We start from the raw sequence: 16,423 nt of genomic DNA, 5'->3' as shown, positions 1-16,423 counted from the left end.
GTATAGATTACAGAATGTTCTGATAAAATAGCAAACATGACTTCGCGTACTGCAAACATAAAATGAAAGATAAAAACGAGTGATTAAAAGTGTCATAAATTAAATACACCATTAGAAAGTTTTAATATGTTTAAAGAGATTTATTCAGGGAGAACATGTCCTATCAAAATATCTCGGGCCACACGTTATGTCGGCACATTCTTCTCCTAAATTGAAATTCTCGAACGCTCTGCCTTCGAGTGGGACGGGGTCAGGAGCCAAAAGACAAATAGAACGTCGATTATGCGATCAAATATTATATTTCTATTAAAATTATATCATGACCTCTTCACGAACCTCGACCTACTACATTTCATACTTAGCTTAGCTAACCATAATCTTCTACCTTTTTATGGCTATTAAGTTTGTTGTACAAATCATAGCTTAGTTTGACTTTGACTAAAAATTTATATACAATATATAACTCCAGTACAAAATAGTCAATCATTTATCATACACCCTTTCAAATGCCAAAGCACACGGTGTACGGATTGGTGGCAATTTAACGAAACACAAAAACAAAATAAAAACATGCCGATGCAACGGACGAGCGCACTAAAAATCTATTCAGAATAATTCAAATCGATAGCACTATCAAATGCGTCCGTACCACGCTCAAAGGCCGAAAGACCGCTTCAAAGGCTCTGTTCAGAGGAAACAAGCCATACATTCCCAGATCAATGTACAATAATATAAGAGCATGTCTATGAGGGAAGCATTAGAGCTGTTCTTATTTATCTGTACTACGTTTGACCGTATAGAGTTTACACAATGGTGACAAGGAATTCTAGCACCCCTTTGTCGCATACATACAATTGAATCCACATTGTCTGAACTGTGCATTAGTGCATTCTATATTTTGTTAACATTAAACATGGTGCATACAAAAAAAAAGCTAATGCTTGTTTCTATATCCTTTTCATTGTCTGTGGTATACACTACAATTCAAATAATAACAATTCTTGAATGGATTTTGGACATTATATCGAATTTGAATATTTTATTCATAGATTATAAATGAAGGATGTGGTTATAATTGTATAATTTCTTTGTTATATTAAATAAACCTATATAACAAAGAATTTATACAATTATAACGAATGGTAATTTAAACAATGTATTGTTTCCAATCCGACGAATTCACCCGCATATGTAAACACTTTTAATTCGCATTTTAACAAAAACAAATCGACTCTAACTTTTACCAAAGGGCGCTTTGTTACAAGTATGAGCGGGTAGTTAATTTTGTATATTTTTATTCCAACACGATGAACGGTTGAACAAATGTTATACATTATTATTTTCCTGTTTTAGTAAACTATTAAGCACTTCTGCCTTAAGTTCTCAACTATGCGGATTACAATACCATATTAATTTAGCCATTTTTATTTATTGGACTAGCGTTCAGTCTCGTCTTCGCACGGCTGGATATTTATTTTATAAAACGTATGGCAGGCAATTTTGTAGATATGTACATCTATAAACCTGTAGTACACTTTACTCTATTGTCAATAGTAACCGCAGCGTATGCGATATAGGGATTTTTATTATTTATTTCTATTATGTATTTCTTGAAACTATTCTATGGCCTTTATCAAGGATAATGTAGGATTCTATTGGTGACATTTTTTTCAAATCAATCTAGTAGTTTGAGAGCATATGGAAACAAATTACAAAATAATTCCTTTTCATAATTTAGTGTAGATATAATCTATCTATGATCTAATCATTCAGATCACATTATGACCAAGGTGTTTACAGTAAAAACTTTGATAAAGTTATTATTTAATTCAAATTATATACCAAAAATAGAGCATACGTAAATTTTGTCAAAGTAAAATAACCGAAACAACATCTATAACATCGTTATTTGATGCACATTGAAGTAGTAAAGTTCAAAGAATGCTGAAGTACAGGATGAAGCAATTATTTAACTCATTCATGCATTGTATTTCCGCTCATTAGATGTATATTTATTTAATTTACAACGGCTGGGGGTCGACGATAAGCTAAGGGGCGCGGCTCTTCGCCGTCTGAATAACAATGTATGCGGGTAGCTAAAATGCTCAGGGAAATATATTCAAATAAAGTAGCATAAACGTTCAGCGCAAAGTCTTTGTACAATTTTATGAAGTCTACGCTCAGCTTGGTGAACTGTGACACGACGGTGACGCCTAATAGAATTATGCTTAAAGGAATCCGCTAAGAGAAAATGTAGCTTGTTGAGGAATATTGCCGGAGCGAGTTTAACCCGGGATGTTTTGAATTTAATATACTTTACTTGCGTATTACTAACTACACTCGTTTATTGAGAACATTTTACATATTGTTAACCGCTTCCGTACTACACTGATACGATAGTTTTTGTTTTGAATTCCGTGTTTTAGTTGAAGGATCGGAGTAAATTATGAAATTAGTAGCTACTTTCGTTGCTTACCTGTGAAGATTATTGGTATTTTAATAAACTCAAAATAACTTTATTCATATACTTATGATCGTCAACAGAAAAGATGTTAAATTTATTCTAAATTTACATTTACTACCAGTTCGCAAGTAAAGGGCGTAGAGCGGGTAAGAAGAACTGGCAAGAAACTCTCTGCCACCTTTTTAATCGCCAGGTTTTGAATCATACAAATTGTTTCTAAGGCAGAGAAACCTTATATAATAAACACTTTGAACTGGAGCAAATCAATTCCAACGATTAGGATCATTCAAATAATCGTCAAATTTATTAAAAAAGTTTATTGATAAATTGATAACTCCCATTATTACTATGGTAATATAATTGCACGTTAGCAAATTAACGTGCGTAAGTGTATAAAGGGAAATGGAAATCTTGAGGGTATACGTAAGGTGACCCTCGTCAGGGCGAAGGCGCAAAGTGCTCCGATAACCGACACAACCGCTTTTTGATAGCACTTTGCCCAACTCGCCATCTGGCGGCCATTAGGTCTAGCTTATATTGAAAAAGTACGATGTTAAACACGTGATGAACATTTTTATTTCCCAATGAAGGAAGATTCGTAATATCAGGATATGAAAAAGTATTATCAGTTTCGTTAAATAGTAATCCTAAAGTTTCTGCTCTTTTTGACGTCAACAAAGTTCACAGAAAGTTCCGAAAATTGTCTTTTCTGGTATTTTTTATTGGGCTATTTTCGAGCTCAAAGTTAAAGATTGTCTGACATACTTTAAATAATCTTGTACAGTTTCTCTAAAACTAATTTATTCATAAATATTATATACTTCTCTATTCATAAAACCTAATTCAAATAATTTGAAAGTTTCTCTCTTTAACAAAGCGTATAAACTATAAGCTAGAAAGAGACTTATAAGGTTTAAATATATCAAATTTAATTTAATATAAAAGGGGGGTATTCAATAAAACCACTTGTCATTGTACGAGTAAATGAACAAGTACAACTCGTGCTTAGTTTAATTGGTAGTCGGTTTATCCACGATTCTTTTATTTATCTAGTGCAGGTAATTCGTTTACACGTGAGAATAGTTTCAACACGTGCTTCCAAGATGTCTGTAATGGATTTTCTGCCTTCAGTCGGCGGAGTCTTGTTTATTACTTACATAGCAAATTGAACTGTATTGACTCTTAGTTAATTAGTATTGCTCTTTGAAAATCTCTACACCATCGTAAATAGGTTTTATCTCTATGTACTTTTTATTAATATAAAAAATGCAGGGAACCGGGCCCCAGCAAAATTATGCGCCCCAGATCTCACTACATACCATCTGACCACGATACTCAAACATAAGTTACCGACCCAGAGAGAGAGAGAGATAATCTTTAAATGTAAATATATAGATATACAAAAAAAAATATCTATTGCATGCTAACAAACTGAATTAAATTAAATTAGAGAGTTCTTATTTATAAATAAATAACTAACCTTAACATATAATAACTAAAATATATGTATTATTAAAAGGAGTCCCTTTAGGAGAGGTTCCGATGATACTGGCAGCGTTCCCCCTTTGAATAGCTAGACTAATTCTTTGTCCGAGGTAGCTGCCAGATTTGGTCTCCTGTGATGTCAACTAACCTTTTTGATATTTCTTTAAAAAGCCTTAAAGCGCTAGGACCCCACGGACCAAGGGTCTTGAAACCGAATGGGACAGAATCACCCCTGTATTTGCATGCTTTATTAGCTTATTAGCTTATCTTTAAATTATACTAAATATATCGTAAAGTATTTTGTTATTTATGTCAATATTATTGATGTCATAAGAACAGTCCTTAAAATTGACTACGCCCTTCAATATATATTCAAAAACGATATAATAATAAGCATAATAAGTTATGATACATGTTGAAATTTAATAAAAATCTCGGTTATTGTGTAAATAGCATTATGATCTTAAAATCGAATTCCTACACTTTTAAAACTGTACAAGCAACGACCTTAGCAATTAAGTTGCTCGAAATATTTAATGAACAGTACTAGTTCCGCGGCGGAAATGACACTTAATCGGCTTAACTTCGCCTCAGAACTTACCCCAAGCCAACTCACCCCCTTCTTTCCTCTTCCCTTCCTCTCCCACCCCCGCTTCTCTGCATCAAAGAAGTTAGAGAATGTGCAATTATGAGATTGTTTTAATTTAGAAACAATGTTGTTAAAGAATCCACTCACTTCGACCAAGCTCTCAAAATACAAACCTAAAATTCTTGGTTTTCCAGCATTGTTTAAAGATTATTACTTGCTCTCGAGTTTGCATTTTTCTCTGCGGTTTATATTTTCTTCAAAAGTCTAAGTGATTGCAGTGTAATTCAACGATAGATATATGGACTTAGGCAACCCTGCGGGTGTTGTGTTTCTACTATCCAAGTATGGAAGAATTGAAATACATAGTGGGACATGCATGAGTTGTTGGTTCTCAAAACTCTTCCGTAAGAGATTATATTGAATATATCCATAAAAATTTAAAATAATAATAGGAAAAAAAATTGTTAAATGTTTGTGCAAAATTTCAGAAATACCAAAGTTTTTAGTTGTAGTTTGTCAGTTACGCAAAACTTTCTTGTAAGTTTTCTCTTCCTGAAAGGTTGGTTAACACATTAGACCTAAAAAATATGGTCCCTCGTAGCCGGGGCAACTAGAATAGTGTAAATGAAGCATCTATTTAGGAAGTTTTGTAATACCACTAAGGGAGGCAAACAAATTTCTGGATCCGTTTTCTTGATATTTGTTTAAAAAGGATCAGTCTCTTGTACCTGAAACATGATGTAAATTTTTGGGGTACAATCCCTCAATGCTTCCTGATACTGTACGAGAAAGTTTTTGTTATGATATAGAAAGAAAAAAAGTGTATAGCTGAGGTTCAAACTACACGTCTCAAGCGTTTTTGGAGGCTGAGTTTTCGCAGTAATAACTTACGAGTGTGTCTTTAACAACAAGCCACGACTATATTAAATTATGATCTCCTTCAATAGAATTCACTCGACCCAACTCTAAAATGAACTTGAACAATAACAAGGCCTCAAACAATTTGAAGTTAGATGTCTATTCAAGTTTAGGCCAACATTTAACTAGTCGTGGCAAACAAATCGAGGCATCTTTTACGCTTTCAAATATGCTTCCAATATTTACATAACTTCTAAAGTTGACCAACTTCATGTGGCTCGAATTGTTTACTCAATTTACTGTACCATATGGTTTAGTTTAGGAAAAATATCTCTCCCCGACTTTGCATCGTTTGCAATTAGTGAAGAATATGGAAGGATGTATGATATCTTCAAGATGAAACTTATGGTATCTTTAAATTACAAATGCTACAATAAATAAATCGCACAAATCAGTACAACAATTTCATGAGAGATGATTCATGTTTTTATTACAAGAACAAAATCAATTTCAAAATAATACTACATCTTAATTTTATATACTTTTTTTTATGTAATAGGAGGCAAACGGGCAGGAGGCTCACCTGATGTTAAGTGATACCGCCGCCCATGGACACTCACAATGCCAGAAGGCTCGCAAGTGCGTTGCCGGCCTTTCAAGAATTGGTACGCTCTTTTCTTGAAGGACCCTAAGTCGTATTGGTTCGAAAAAGTCGTAGTGGGCAGCTGGTTCCCCATAGTGGTGGTGCGCGGCAAAAACTGCCTTAGAAAACGCTCAGTTGTGGAACGACGGAGGTCGAGGTGATACGGATGGTATTTTAGAACTATACCAATCGTATTTTGAAACTATACCAATATTGTTGGTTACATCATATATGTGTATAAATAAGCATATATCTTACTGTTTTTCACCCAAATAATTGCTTGGAAATATTTATTTGTAAGGATTATACATAATATGTAAATTATACAAGGCTACATAGCACTAGATTTATGATGCATAGGGGCTGCATAATATATTTTAGGGTACTTGTAATCATAAAGTGTTACCCTAATTAACAAACGTTATATAAGATTTAAAATAAATGTTTATTGTTATTAAGATTGGATTCAATATTTTAAAGTGGCATTTCTCTAGAAATAGGCAGTTTCCTCCTATGTACAAGGTATATGCATAGAACACGTAATAAACGTTGGCATTTAAACGTGGCGACATTTGCACTGGTGTTTCAATTGACCCATTTGCGTTGTCCACACGTTCTCACAAATACGGCGCTATTGGCTCGCTTTGATACACTACAATTTTATCGGACCTCTATATTCCGCCAGTCAATTAAATTTATGGTTCTAAAATTCCATACCAAAAAATTTATTCGTCACTCTTACCATGTTGCATTTCTCGGTGATTTAAAGTGTTGTATGAAAATGTTTCCGAAACTGTGATACAAAATCTTTGATCCTATGTCATTGCTACAATCATTAGTCCGGTAATCCGGTAACGAAAAGTGTTATTACGAAACTAACTTCCATTAACTTTGGTTTTATTTAACATTTTGGTTGGTTTCGTTGCGTTATAAGAAACTGGATCTCTTTAAAAAGCATAATGACGTCAAGGTATACAATTTATCATATAAGGAAAATACTTATAAATTATTTAGTTTATTTAATACGTATATATAAGAATATTTTTTGCGTATGTGTAAGATTAGATGAGTCGTAGAAATGAACATTTCTGAATAAAGATGCAATCGCTTCGATATACAAATGGACAGTGAGACGACTTTCTATGGGCAAATAGATAGTCCTTACTTCCGACACGTGTTTCCTTGAGCCTGGTCACGTAGAATATTGACGCCTCCAGCGATCGGGCAAATACAAAGCTCTCGCCAAGATATACTTGACATACTAAAAATTCGCATTAGAATGGTGCTCCGTTCCGAGAAATGTAATATTGGGCAAATATTTTGTAAAGGATGTACGTACGCGGAACGTACTATATTTCAATGTTCATTTATAGTGTATTTTATGTGTTCATCTATCTAACATTTTTAATTGCAATATTTGTTTTCAGCTCTGGGTCTCGAACCGGATTTCAAGTTTCCCCTGGAGAATGTTACCATCGCACAGGGAAGAGACGCGACATTCACCTGTGTGGTCAATAATCTAGGTGGTTATAGGGTGAGTGGCGACTCCGCCACTGCCAGGGTGTGTATCAAACTAACTCAATACAGCTAGCCGACTAGAGGAGCACAGCACTTGATGAGATCTATTATTGTGAAACACATGATTTTTTTAACTTAAAAATAATATTATGACGGTTTATATCAAGTTGGATAAGCAATAAATAAAACAACACGTTAACATAATAAATCTAAGTAGTTCAATAAACTATAATAGTTTTTAAAACGGTAAACGAAACAAAAATTTAATTTAATTTGGACTTTATTAAGTCTAATTCAGTTATTCATCAAAACAAAGTCAGTTTTAAACTCATTTAACTAATGTACTCATTTAACCTTGTCTCTCAAATTGTGTTTCGATTATAATAAAAAGAGATAGCGTTTTATTAAAGTAGTATTTTTAAAGTGATTAAGAGTAAATAATTGGGGAAATGTAATGCAATCACATCGATAAAATATATAATTTACGGATGCATCGATATTTCTCTTTGTTAATTCTTATTCCAGTTTCTCGTTGAATATCACAAATTCAGTTCTATATGAATTCGTCCCAATAATAGATCTCACTAATAGTCTGCACTTACTTCAACACTTCTTGCACACCTTTAGCACACAAGTTCCGATGCACTTCTTCACTCACTTAGGAACTGTCCATAGTATAGAGTGTGACACTTTGCACAGTTTCTTCACAATTTTAGCATAGTTAGTTACTCAACTTGCACACACTTGCACATAATTAACTTAAACTCAAGAATTCTCGTATATTTCTGTTTCGAATTTCACGTACTTCTCATTATTGCTGCATAGGTATCATATACGTTAATCATTTCTAATTTTATTTTCTTTCTTAAGCTTAGTTTAAATATCAGAAACTTTGTGTTCCTGTAAAAATGCGTATAATTTCTTGAATAAGAGAGAATGTTATACAATACGTTTTTATTAACGAAAATGTAATATTACTATGCAGTAGTAATGTATACAGTTTTGTAAAGATAAATACTATTTCTTGAGTTTAGTATGGAATAACATTAGGAGCATGCATTCCACAGCACCAGCACTATCCTAATGGAAATTTGTACACTGTTGATGAAATAATGATTTTTCAATTTTTTTCATATTACGAAACTAAATTATATAAAGAATTATTTTAAGATATATATATAAATAACATTTTACATATTTTTTTATTATTAATAATTTGTTATTTATTTTTAATTTTATCACTTTCCGTCCAGTCAAGAAAATTTTTAAAACGCACTTTACGAGTTTCTATTTGAATAACTTGTTTCTCCCATTTTAAATAACTGCTTAAAATAACCTAAAATCAATTATTTAAATATAATTTAATGAATATTCACTTTCGTAATTTTCATAAACATTTACGTTATCTTTTAATGGATTTAACAAATCCTCCACGAGGTTATTCCATTTAAGTGTGGTCTTGCAAAACAGTCACTTTACGACATTAAAATAAAGCTAGGACAGTCCCCATGGTCCCTGTTCAATCATTTCGAGAGGTAAGCTCTCTGTCCCCAAAGCTAATCTCCATCTGCTTTACTATTATCGGAACATTCGTTATGTATTAGAATAGTCTTTATATTAATAGTTTTTTATCGCTAATAAGCGTACCTCTGTGTCCAAAAAGTTAAAATACAAAGATAAAGTTTGGTGTAGCACCTTTAGGGATAAAAATATTCAAAATTCGCCACACCATCAAATTGTTACACAACAACGTCCAAATTATTTTCATTGATGAATCAGTTACGACAAACAAATAATTAAAATAATTTCCGACCCAATTCAACTTATTAAAGAAAATTAAATAAAAAATACATATCAAATTTAACATCAAAAATATAGTATTTTTTTGTGATTTTAAAACAATTAGAGTGTCTTCGTAAATCTCGGATTTTTTGCATTAGTTTTAAAAATCATGAACATATTTTGAAAATGTAGTAAACTTTAAGCTACGTATATTTGTTGATACACGTTAAATGCATCAGATTAACACGAACATAAATCAGATTCAAATAGAAAAAAGCAGTTACACAAATAATAATTTTCCTGGATCTAACATGACAACTCCGATATGCACCGCTGGTATGGATGAGTTATAAGGGTAAAGATATGTATATACTAATTTTTATGTTACTATAAAAATATAAATCCAGAAATACTCACTATCAAATATTTAATTTGAAAAAAAAATGAAGTGAAAATCTATATTTGTGGCTTTTAAAAAAAGCTGGATTTATATTGTATGCACTCAATTTTTGAAATCTACAATGTTGCATTAATTTCCTAGTTCGTATTGAAAGATTTGAAAAATTGAGGATATTCTGCACAATGTATTTGTTTAAAATCCATTCTTGTAGTAAAATATACGTAACCTAGAGCACAATTTAGAGTTGCACCGGTTGTTTCAAGTTGAAAAATAACAACACTTGTAGTATATTCACTTCTATAATAAAGCACTAACTTTCTGTAGAGCACTTAGCACTTCCTAGAAACTATATTGTCATATTACAATAAATATTTTAAAACCTTTTATTATCAAGTACTATGGAGCCTTAATGTTTACAAAATTTATTAAAAATTCTCCAACTTTATTCCGTGTCATATTTTGAGGCAGTCGTTTTTAACTAGACGCAGGAAATAAGGTTCTATTGCAATGTCGACGCTTTTGGTGGAATGGACGAAACGGGCGTTTTCAATGTGCCTTGTGGCGGCCAACAAACGAAAATGTAATTAAAAATTCCATGAGCATTTTGCGAGGATTTCGCAACAAGATAGTGTTGCTCGCTCAAGGATCGTTGGCAAGCCTCTTGGGAAGTATTCCCTTTAATTAGACTAGATTTCTCAGTCTTTATTCCTGAAGACCGCATAATCGATTATGCAAACTTTTCACCCGTTCGAATCCCTTCAATCCAAAGTTTTCGTCTGAGTGCTTTGTTTAGAAAGTTTATGTATATGAAGGATTGTTGGATACATTTCCCGAGACAGGTAGCGTGGATCAAGGCGGATACAAAGGCAATTCTAGCGATACACGAGCACGTGATCACTAACAACGCGCGGCTAAGCGTCACCCATAACGACTACAATACGTGGACGCTGAGCATTCGTGGCGTAAAGAGAGAAGACAGAGGACAATATATGTGCCAAGTTAACACAGATCCAATGAAAATGCAGGTATATATAATTTAATGGTTTTCTTTTTTGCTTTTATTGGCTGCAAACAGCCTTTCTATTTCTACGTAATTCATTAGCTCTTAAGAAATAAAAATAGATTCTAAAATAAATAAGCTTTTATACCGTTTAAAATAATTAACTAAACCTTCAACAACATTTTTCTTCGGGATATAAATAATAACATTCCACTTACAAAATAAAATAAAAAATCAGAATCTACACACTACAAGATTATAGTGCACAGGTAAATTTTTATTTAAAAAAAAACGTGTGTGAACCTCCTTATGTACACGTGTTAGAAGTTATACTTCTTTGGCGTAACAAGATAATTTTTAATTAAATTTTTTTATCTTTCGCCTTATTCTACGTTGGTAGAAAAAACGACACTATCAATAGAAAAAATTTACCCTCATAATTTTTCCCTAACGCGCGAAATTTTTTTTTTATTGTTGGGAAACAGTAAAATAATTTTTGTTTTTATTTTTCGTGAAACACTTAACAAATGCACAAAACTTCACAATAACTTAACTCAAACATTTTCCTACAGACAGCATTTCTTGAAGTTGTGATACCCCCTGACATCGTGTATGAAGAGACATCAGGGGATATGATGGTACCAGAAGGCGGTGCAGCTAAGTTAGTGTGTAAGGCAAGGGGTTACCCTCCACCAAGAATCGTCTGGCGAAGAGAAGATGGAGGGGACCTCATTTCTAGAGGCGGACCACAGGGGAAAACAAAAGGCAAGTTTTTTTACTATTTGTAAAAATTAATCGATTATAAAGTCTAGTTTCTTTTTGCATTGGTATAAATATTAAGATTAATATGAATTCATTAATTTAATTACAAAGTTTGAATTAATGATATTAATTTATTTAATTTAATTATAAGAAATTTGACTATTCCGTCTTTGATAAACTGTATCTCTTTGTTGACACTGTGTCTATTGTTGACAACATTTCTACATTGATTGGAATTACGCTTGTACATGTGAACAATATGCTTCTAATTATAATAGTACTGGTATCTTCAATTGTAATATAAGTTTAATGGATTGCAAAGCGGAATAAATATGGTTAATATGTAAATTAAAGAATTAATAATCCAGGCCTATGAAGCCTGGATTATTAATTTTCTGCTTTAAATTGTCACTTTTATAGCCAAAGTAGCCAGCCTTGTTTATATGTTTATTTATTTGTCATGTAATAATATACGAGTAGTTACGCCTACCAAATAATAACAAACGAGCTGTTACAAAGACGCACGTCGCGTCGTCGTTTTGATGGGCCAAGACACGTCAACTTTCTTGCAATAATTTCTTCACCGTACAAGTTTTAATTGTAAATAAAAAAAATCATCATAAAATAGTTGGAAGTCTACCGTACGACTTTATGGTTCAATACATTACATATATCAACTTAAAAATTTTTTTCACAAACAGTAATCAAATGGCGTAATCATTCTTATTAGAGTATTAGTGATTCACATAAAAATACGAATGACGTCATAATCACGGGTATTGATTAGATTCTATAATAAAATTACGTTGAACCGGTTTAATAAACAATTAATGCAAACTACTATCGATAAGCGATACTGTATAATGGTCGGTTGGTCAGCCAAAGCCTAGATAGTAATATGAAAACGTTGTAAAATTATCATTTCATGATATTGGACTTAGTAGAAAAGGGTAAACACTAAAACGTAGAAAATTTTAAAGCAGTTTTATTCATAAAGTTTCATTCAAAGGATTATGTGCATCCATTAATAATTTTATGTCTTAAATAATATACCTAAGAAGGTCTTAGCTATGTAAATGAAAAATCATAACTACATACAGTTACATATAAATAAAAATTGTTGCATTAACCTTATTGTTACTGTTACACAGTATCGAACTCAAGATTTATTATTTAATTATTATTTTAGAATCTTAACAAGGCTGTTATAAGCCTCTAAAAAAATTATTCATTAAATGATTCTTAATTTAGATCCACTGATCATTTATATTGATCAGAGGCAGTGGCCTCTGGAATGAATAGCGTAAAATGGATAAGATCGGGCAGTAACTCCGCGCCACTCTTTTAAATCGCCAATTTAAATTTTCGATAAAACAAAAATATTACAAGTTCAATACAACTTTGTTCTAGTGCCCTATAAAAAGCCATTGAATTTTATCGAGAATACTGGTTCAGATTTCTCGATAAAATATTTTTATACAAAAATTTAAAATTCAAACAACAGCTTTACTAGAACCTACAATATTTCCTTACCAAAAGATAGCACTGGTTAATGCAGAACGGAACTAATGTAGTCATTTTCAAATAAATCATGAAATAACGCAAAATTTATAGGTCTGGGATATCATGCAAATTTTATGACTGAACGTTTGCGTGCTGAGGTCGTATTATTGGTACACTTAATTGAATTAGTCACATAATTGTATTAATAGTAAATATTAGTTGTCCTTATGTATTGGAGACGAACGAAATTTATAAAGAGGCTTAACGAATAAGTTGTTGAATTAAATTTTAACTTAGCCTAATTTTCTAAAGACAATCTCAATGACACAGGGCTTGCGAGTGCGTAGCCGGCCTAATAGGAGTTGGTACGCTCTTTTCGTGCAGGACTATAATTTGAATTGGTTCGCAAGTACTTCAGTGTTACTCAGCTAACCAGCTGTTTCCACATAGTGGTGGCGGCCAAAACTGACTTAAATAATGCTCAGTGGTGGAACCACGAATGTCGAGGTTATACGGGTAGAATTTCGTATTCCACCTCGACGTCCGATGATGAAACTACGCTGCAGGTATTAATCCGAACAACTCCTCTGAACACTCTCCATGTAAAGGACAGAGATATCCTCACGCAACGCCTAGAGAACAAGCCGCTCAGAAAGAGATTGGTCGTCGACGATTCGCAGCACTCTTCGTTAAATACGGTCAATTGGAGGGGGATTGGTAGCTGGTAATGGGGAGCTCCCGCCCAGAGGTGAGAACTTCATGAGGGGCCTAATTTGCACTTTGTACAGTTGCAATTGTGATTGCCCGGAGTGAAATACCGTCGTGCCTTGCTGAGTAATCTTCTTCCTGTAAGTGTAATAGTGGTTTCCATCACTTTGGAGAACAAGGTGGTTCTATCTATTGGGTGATAGTTGGACGGATCAGAAGAGATTTGAGTCCATTGAAGCGGTCTTCCAGCACTACGGGAGAGTGCTGAGCGAGTACAGTTACCGGAAACGTTAAGTTAAGTTCGCTGGCATTAGCACCACGAGATGTCGGCGCTTCCGCCCACGCTTTAAACTTTAAATCACTCTCGGTTTCGATGCAAGGCCACATTTAAACCAAGGCCGTTTAAACCAGGGTGTGCCAGAAATAGAATAAACCAAATTGAAAATAAAATAAATTTATGCCACATTCTCATAACTATATATTTTTTATTAATCCCTTCTTATCAATGATATGATTCAATGACGTATCGCTGTAACACTACAGTGTTGATGCAATAAATAACTGCAATTTCCACACGAATACACAATTGCATACCAAAGTACAATAAATCATAGAGTTAGTGCCGATAGACAGCGTAGAAGTTTAAGAAACGTCGGCAAATAAATCAGCGCTTAAAATATTCACTATTGAATCTTAGCAGTAAATCAGACCGCAGTGCCTCAGAGCTCCTATTACCATTCTCACCGCCCTTTCTAATCCCACGGGATTACAATCTCGAGACCGCCCGGGAATAATTACTTACCTACTCATCTCTATTCGGCCAAATAAAGATTCAGACGGGTTAAGATCGCTAAGTTAAATAATGATTATGTATTGAATTATATTGCGTCATTGAACCCGATGAAGTACAGGCTAGTAAAAGTTTTAGCTTACTGCTAAAGCGAGCTTACAACTGTGAGGTTCCTGGAGCTCGGTTAATCCGACTTCCTAAGGGCGAAAAAAGCATGGTCAGTAAATCGGCATGTCCAAAGACCCAAAATTCAACGACATCACAACAGAGGTTTGTGACAGAAGAACCTATAATTGTTTGTAGCGCTACTAGAAATAAAATATGTTTTGTTTGAAACATTCAATGTTGGTTTCTCTTTAGTATATTTTTTATTTACTAGTACTTACTGATACGAAAAAGTAATCCGATTAAAAAAATATAATTTATCCGTTTAAAAGTAATTTTTCACAAATAATTAAAAACAGCATTATTTCACATATCATATTAATGTGTCAAAAGTTTGAAAATTTTAATTATTCAGATAAATTACGGTATACATTTTATACACTATAATTAACATGTTTCAATGAGCCAAAATGACTTTAAAATATTAATCATGCATAAACGTCAGATATCGACTGTACAGTCATAAATTTTAGTAACACAATTCATTGCGAGGTTTAATGTTTTCAAATATCAGATGAGACTATACATCATTTGAATTAAACTATTGTTTATCAATTTAGCTTCTTGTTATCTATAGATCATAATATGAACTAAATTATTGTTATTCTAGCTGAGTAATACATAGAGTTGTAGATACATAAATTTATAAACCACAGATTAGTTATACCTGTTAAACCATAGAACCGGTAAAAATGTCTTGCCTTGAATGAATTAATTGGCCATGAAATTTACAAACTTTATTCGTTCCAAGTAAGGCTGTTTAAGCATTGTAGTAGACAAAATTTTTATGAAATAGAACGACACCTGTCTACACACAATTATAGGTAGATTAATAATTATTTGTAGTAGTATTTTTTTTTTCTCTTTTTTGCTCTTAAAGACAATTCACACCAATTGACCGAGTCCCATGCTAAGCTGGTAAAGTTTGTGTTATGGGTACTAGGCAACGGATATACATACATATTATAGATAGATAGACATATAAATACATATTTAAACACCCAAGACCTAAGCACAACACCAAATGCTCATCACATCGATGTTCGTCTCAGCCGGGGATCGAACCTGGGACCCATGGATTCGCAGTCAGGGGTACTAACCACTAATTTATAATTATAATGGCTTTAGTATTTGTAGAACTTATGCATTAAAAACCAGTAGGAAAAGTATTTTCTGTTTATAATAATTGAGTGATGGTGTGGAAAAACTTACACCTCGTTATGATCAAGTCGAAATAAAACTACAAAATATTGCTTTCCACTTTAACTAGAATGATCTTCCAAGGGTTAGTAATTGTTCGAAAGGAATCAATAGCATTGAGTAACATAAATAATAGTTATAAGGGGATTCGTGACGAGTAGCAATTGGAAACTGTACTGACAGGGTGATTAATTGGCAGGTCCTACTTAACCCCACCACTGCTCGAGCACTGCCATCAGTCAATTCATTATGTTAACAAAGTACTACCAGTAATGACTTTCACAGACTACACAGCCTTTAAGATTAAATCGTTCTAATTTCTCTTCTAAAATAGGATATTAGTTTTAAAGCAAATGCTTCAATTACCCTATGCATCGCTCCAACCACTTTTAAATTATCAAAAACAATCATTAATTTGAGTGGAAAGTAATTAAAGTAGTCGTTACAAGTTACCTCAATAAATCTGTACGGAAACAATATTACGAAAATGTCAAATATTTAAATGGGAAAAGTTTTTGTCCAAAATTTTGTTCTTATTGAGGACTAAAATATGATA

General features: G+C 32.9%; 1 protein-coding gene across 2 annotated transcripts in view; it reads left to right on the top strand.

Annotated features, from left to right (window-relative positions):
* The window catches only part of LOC125053228 (lachesin-like), a 56,683-nt gene that overhangs the window by 14,823 nt on the left and 25,437 nt on the right, over positions 1-16,423 (top strand). Inside the window, exons 3-5 of one of the 2 annotated variants that reach the window (XM_047654486.1) lie at positions 7,467-7,573; positions 10,579-10,764; positions 11,312-11,504. In XM_047654486.1, coding sequence (XP_047510442.1) covers positions 7,467-7,573; positions 10,579-10,764; positions 11,312-11,504 — 486 coding nt within the window. Of the gene's footprint in view, positions 1-7,466; positions 7,601-10,578; positions 10,765-11,311; positions 11,505-16,423 lie in introns of both variants that reach the window. The other variant, XM_047654478.1, reaches the window with a different exon arrangement.

This window comes from Pieris napi, chromosome 1, assembly GCF_905475465.1.
Source record: "Pieris napi chromosome 1, ilPieNapi1.2, whole genome shotgun sequence".
NCBI classification, from domain to species: domain Eukaryota; kingdom Metazoa; phylum Arthropoda; class Insecta; order Lepidoptera; family Pieridae; genus Pieris; species Pieris napi.
The sequence above is the reverse complement of the archived record's forward strand: the minus strand, read 5'-3'. Positions and strand labels throughout refer to the sequence as shown.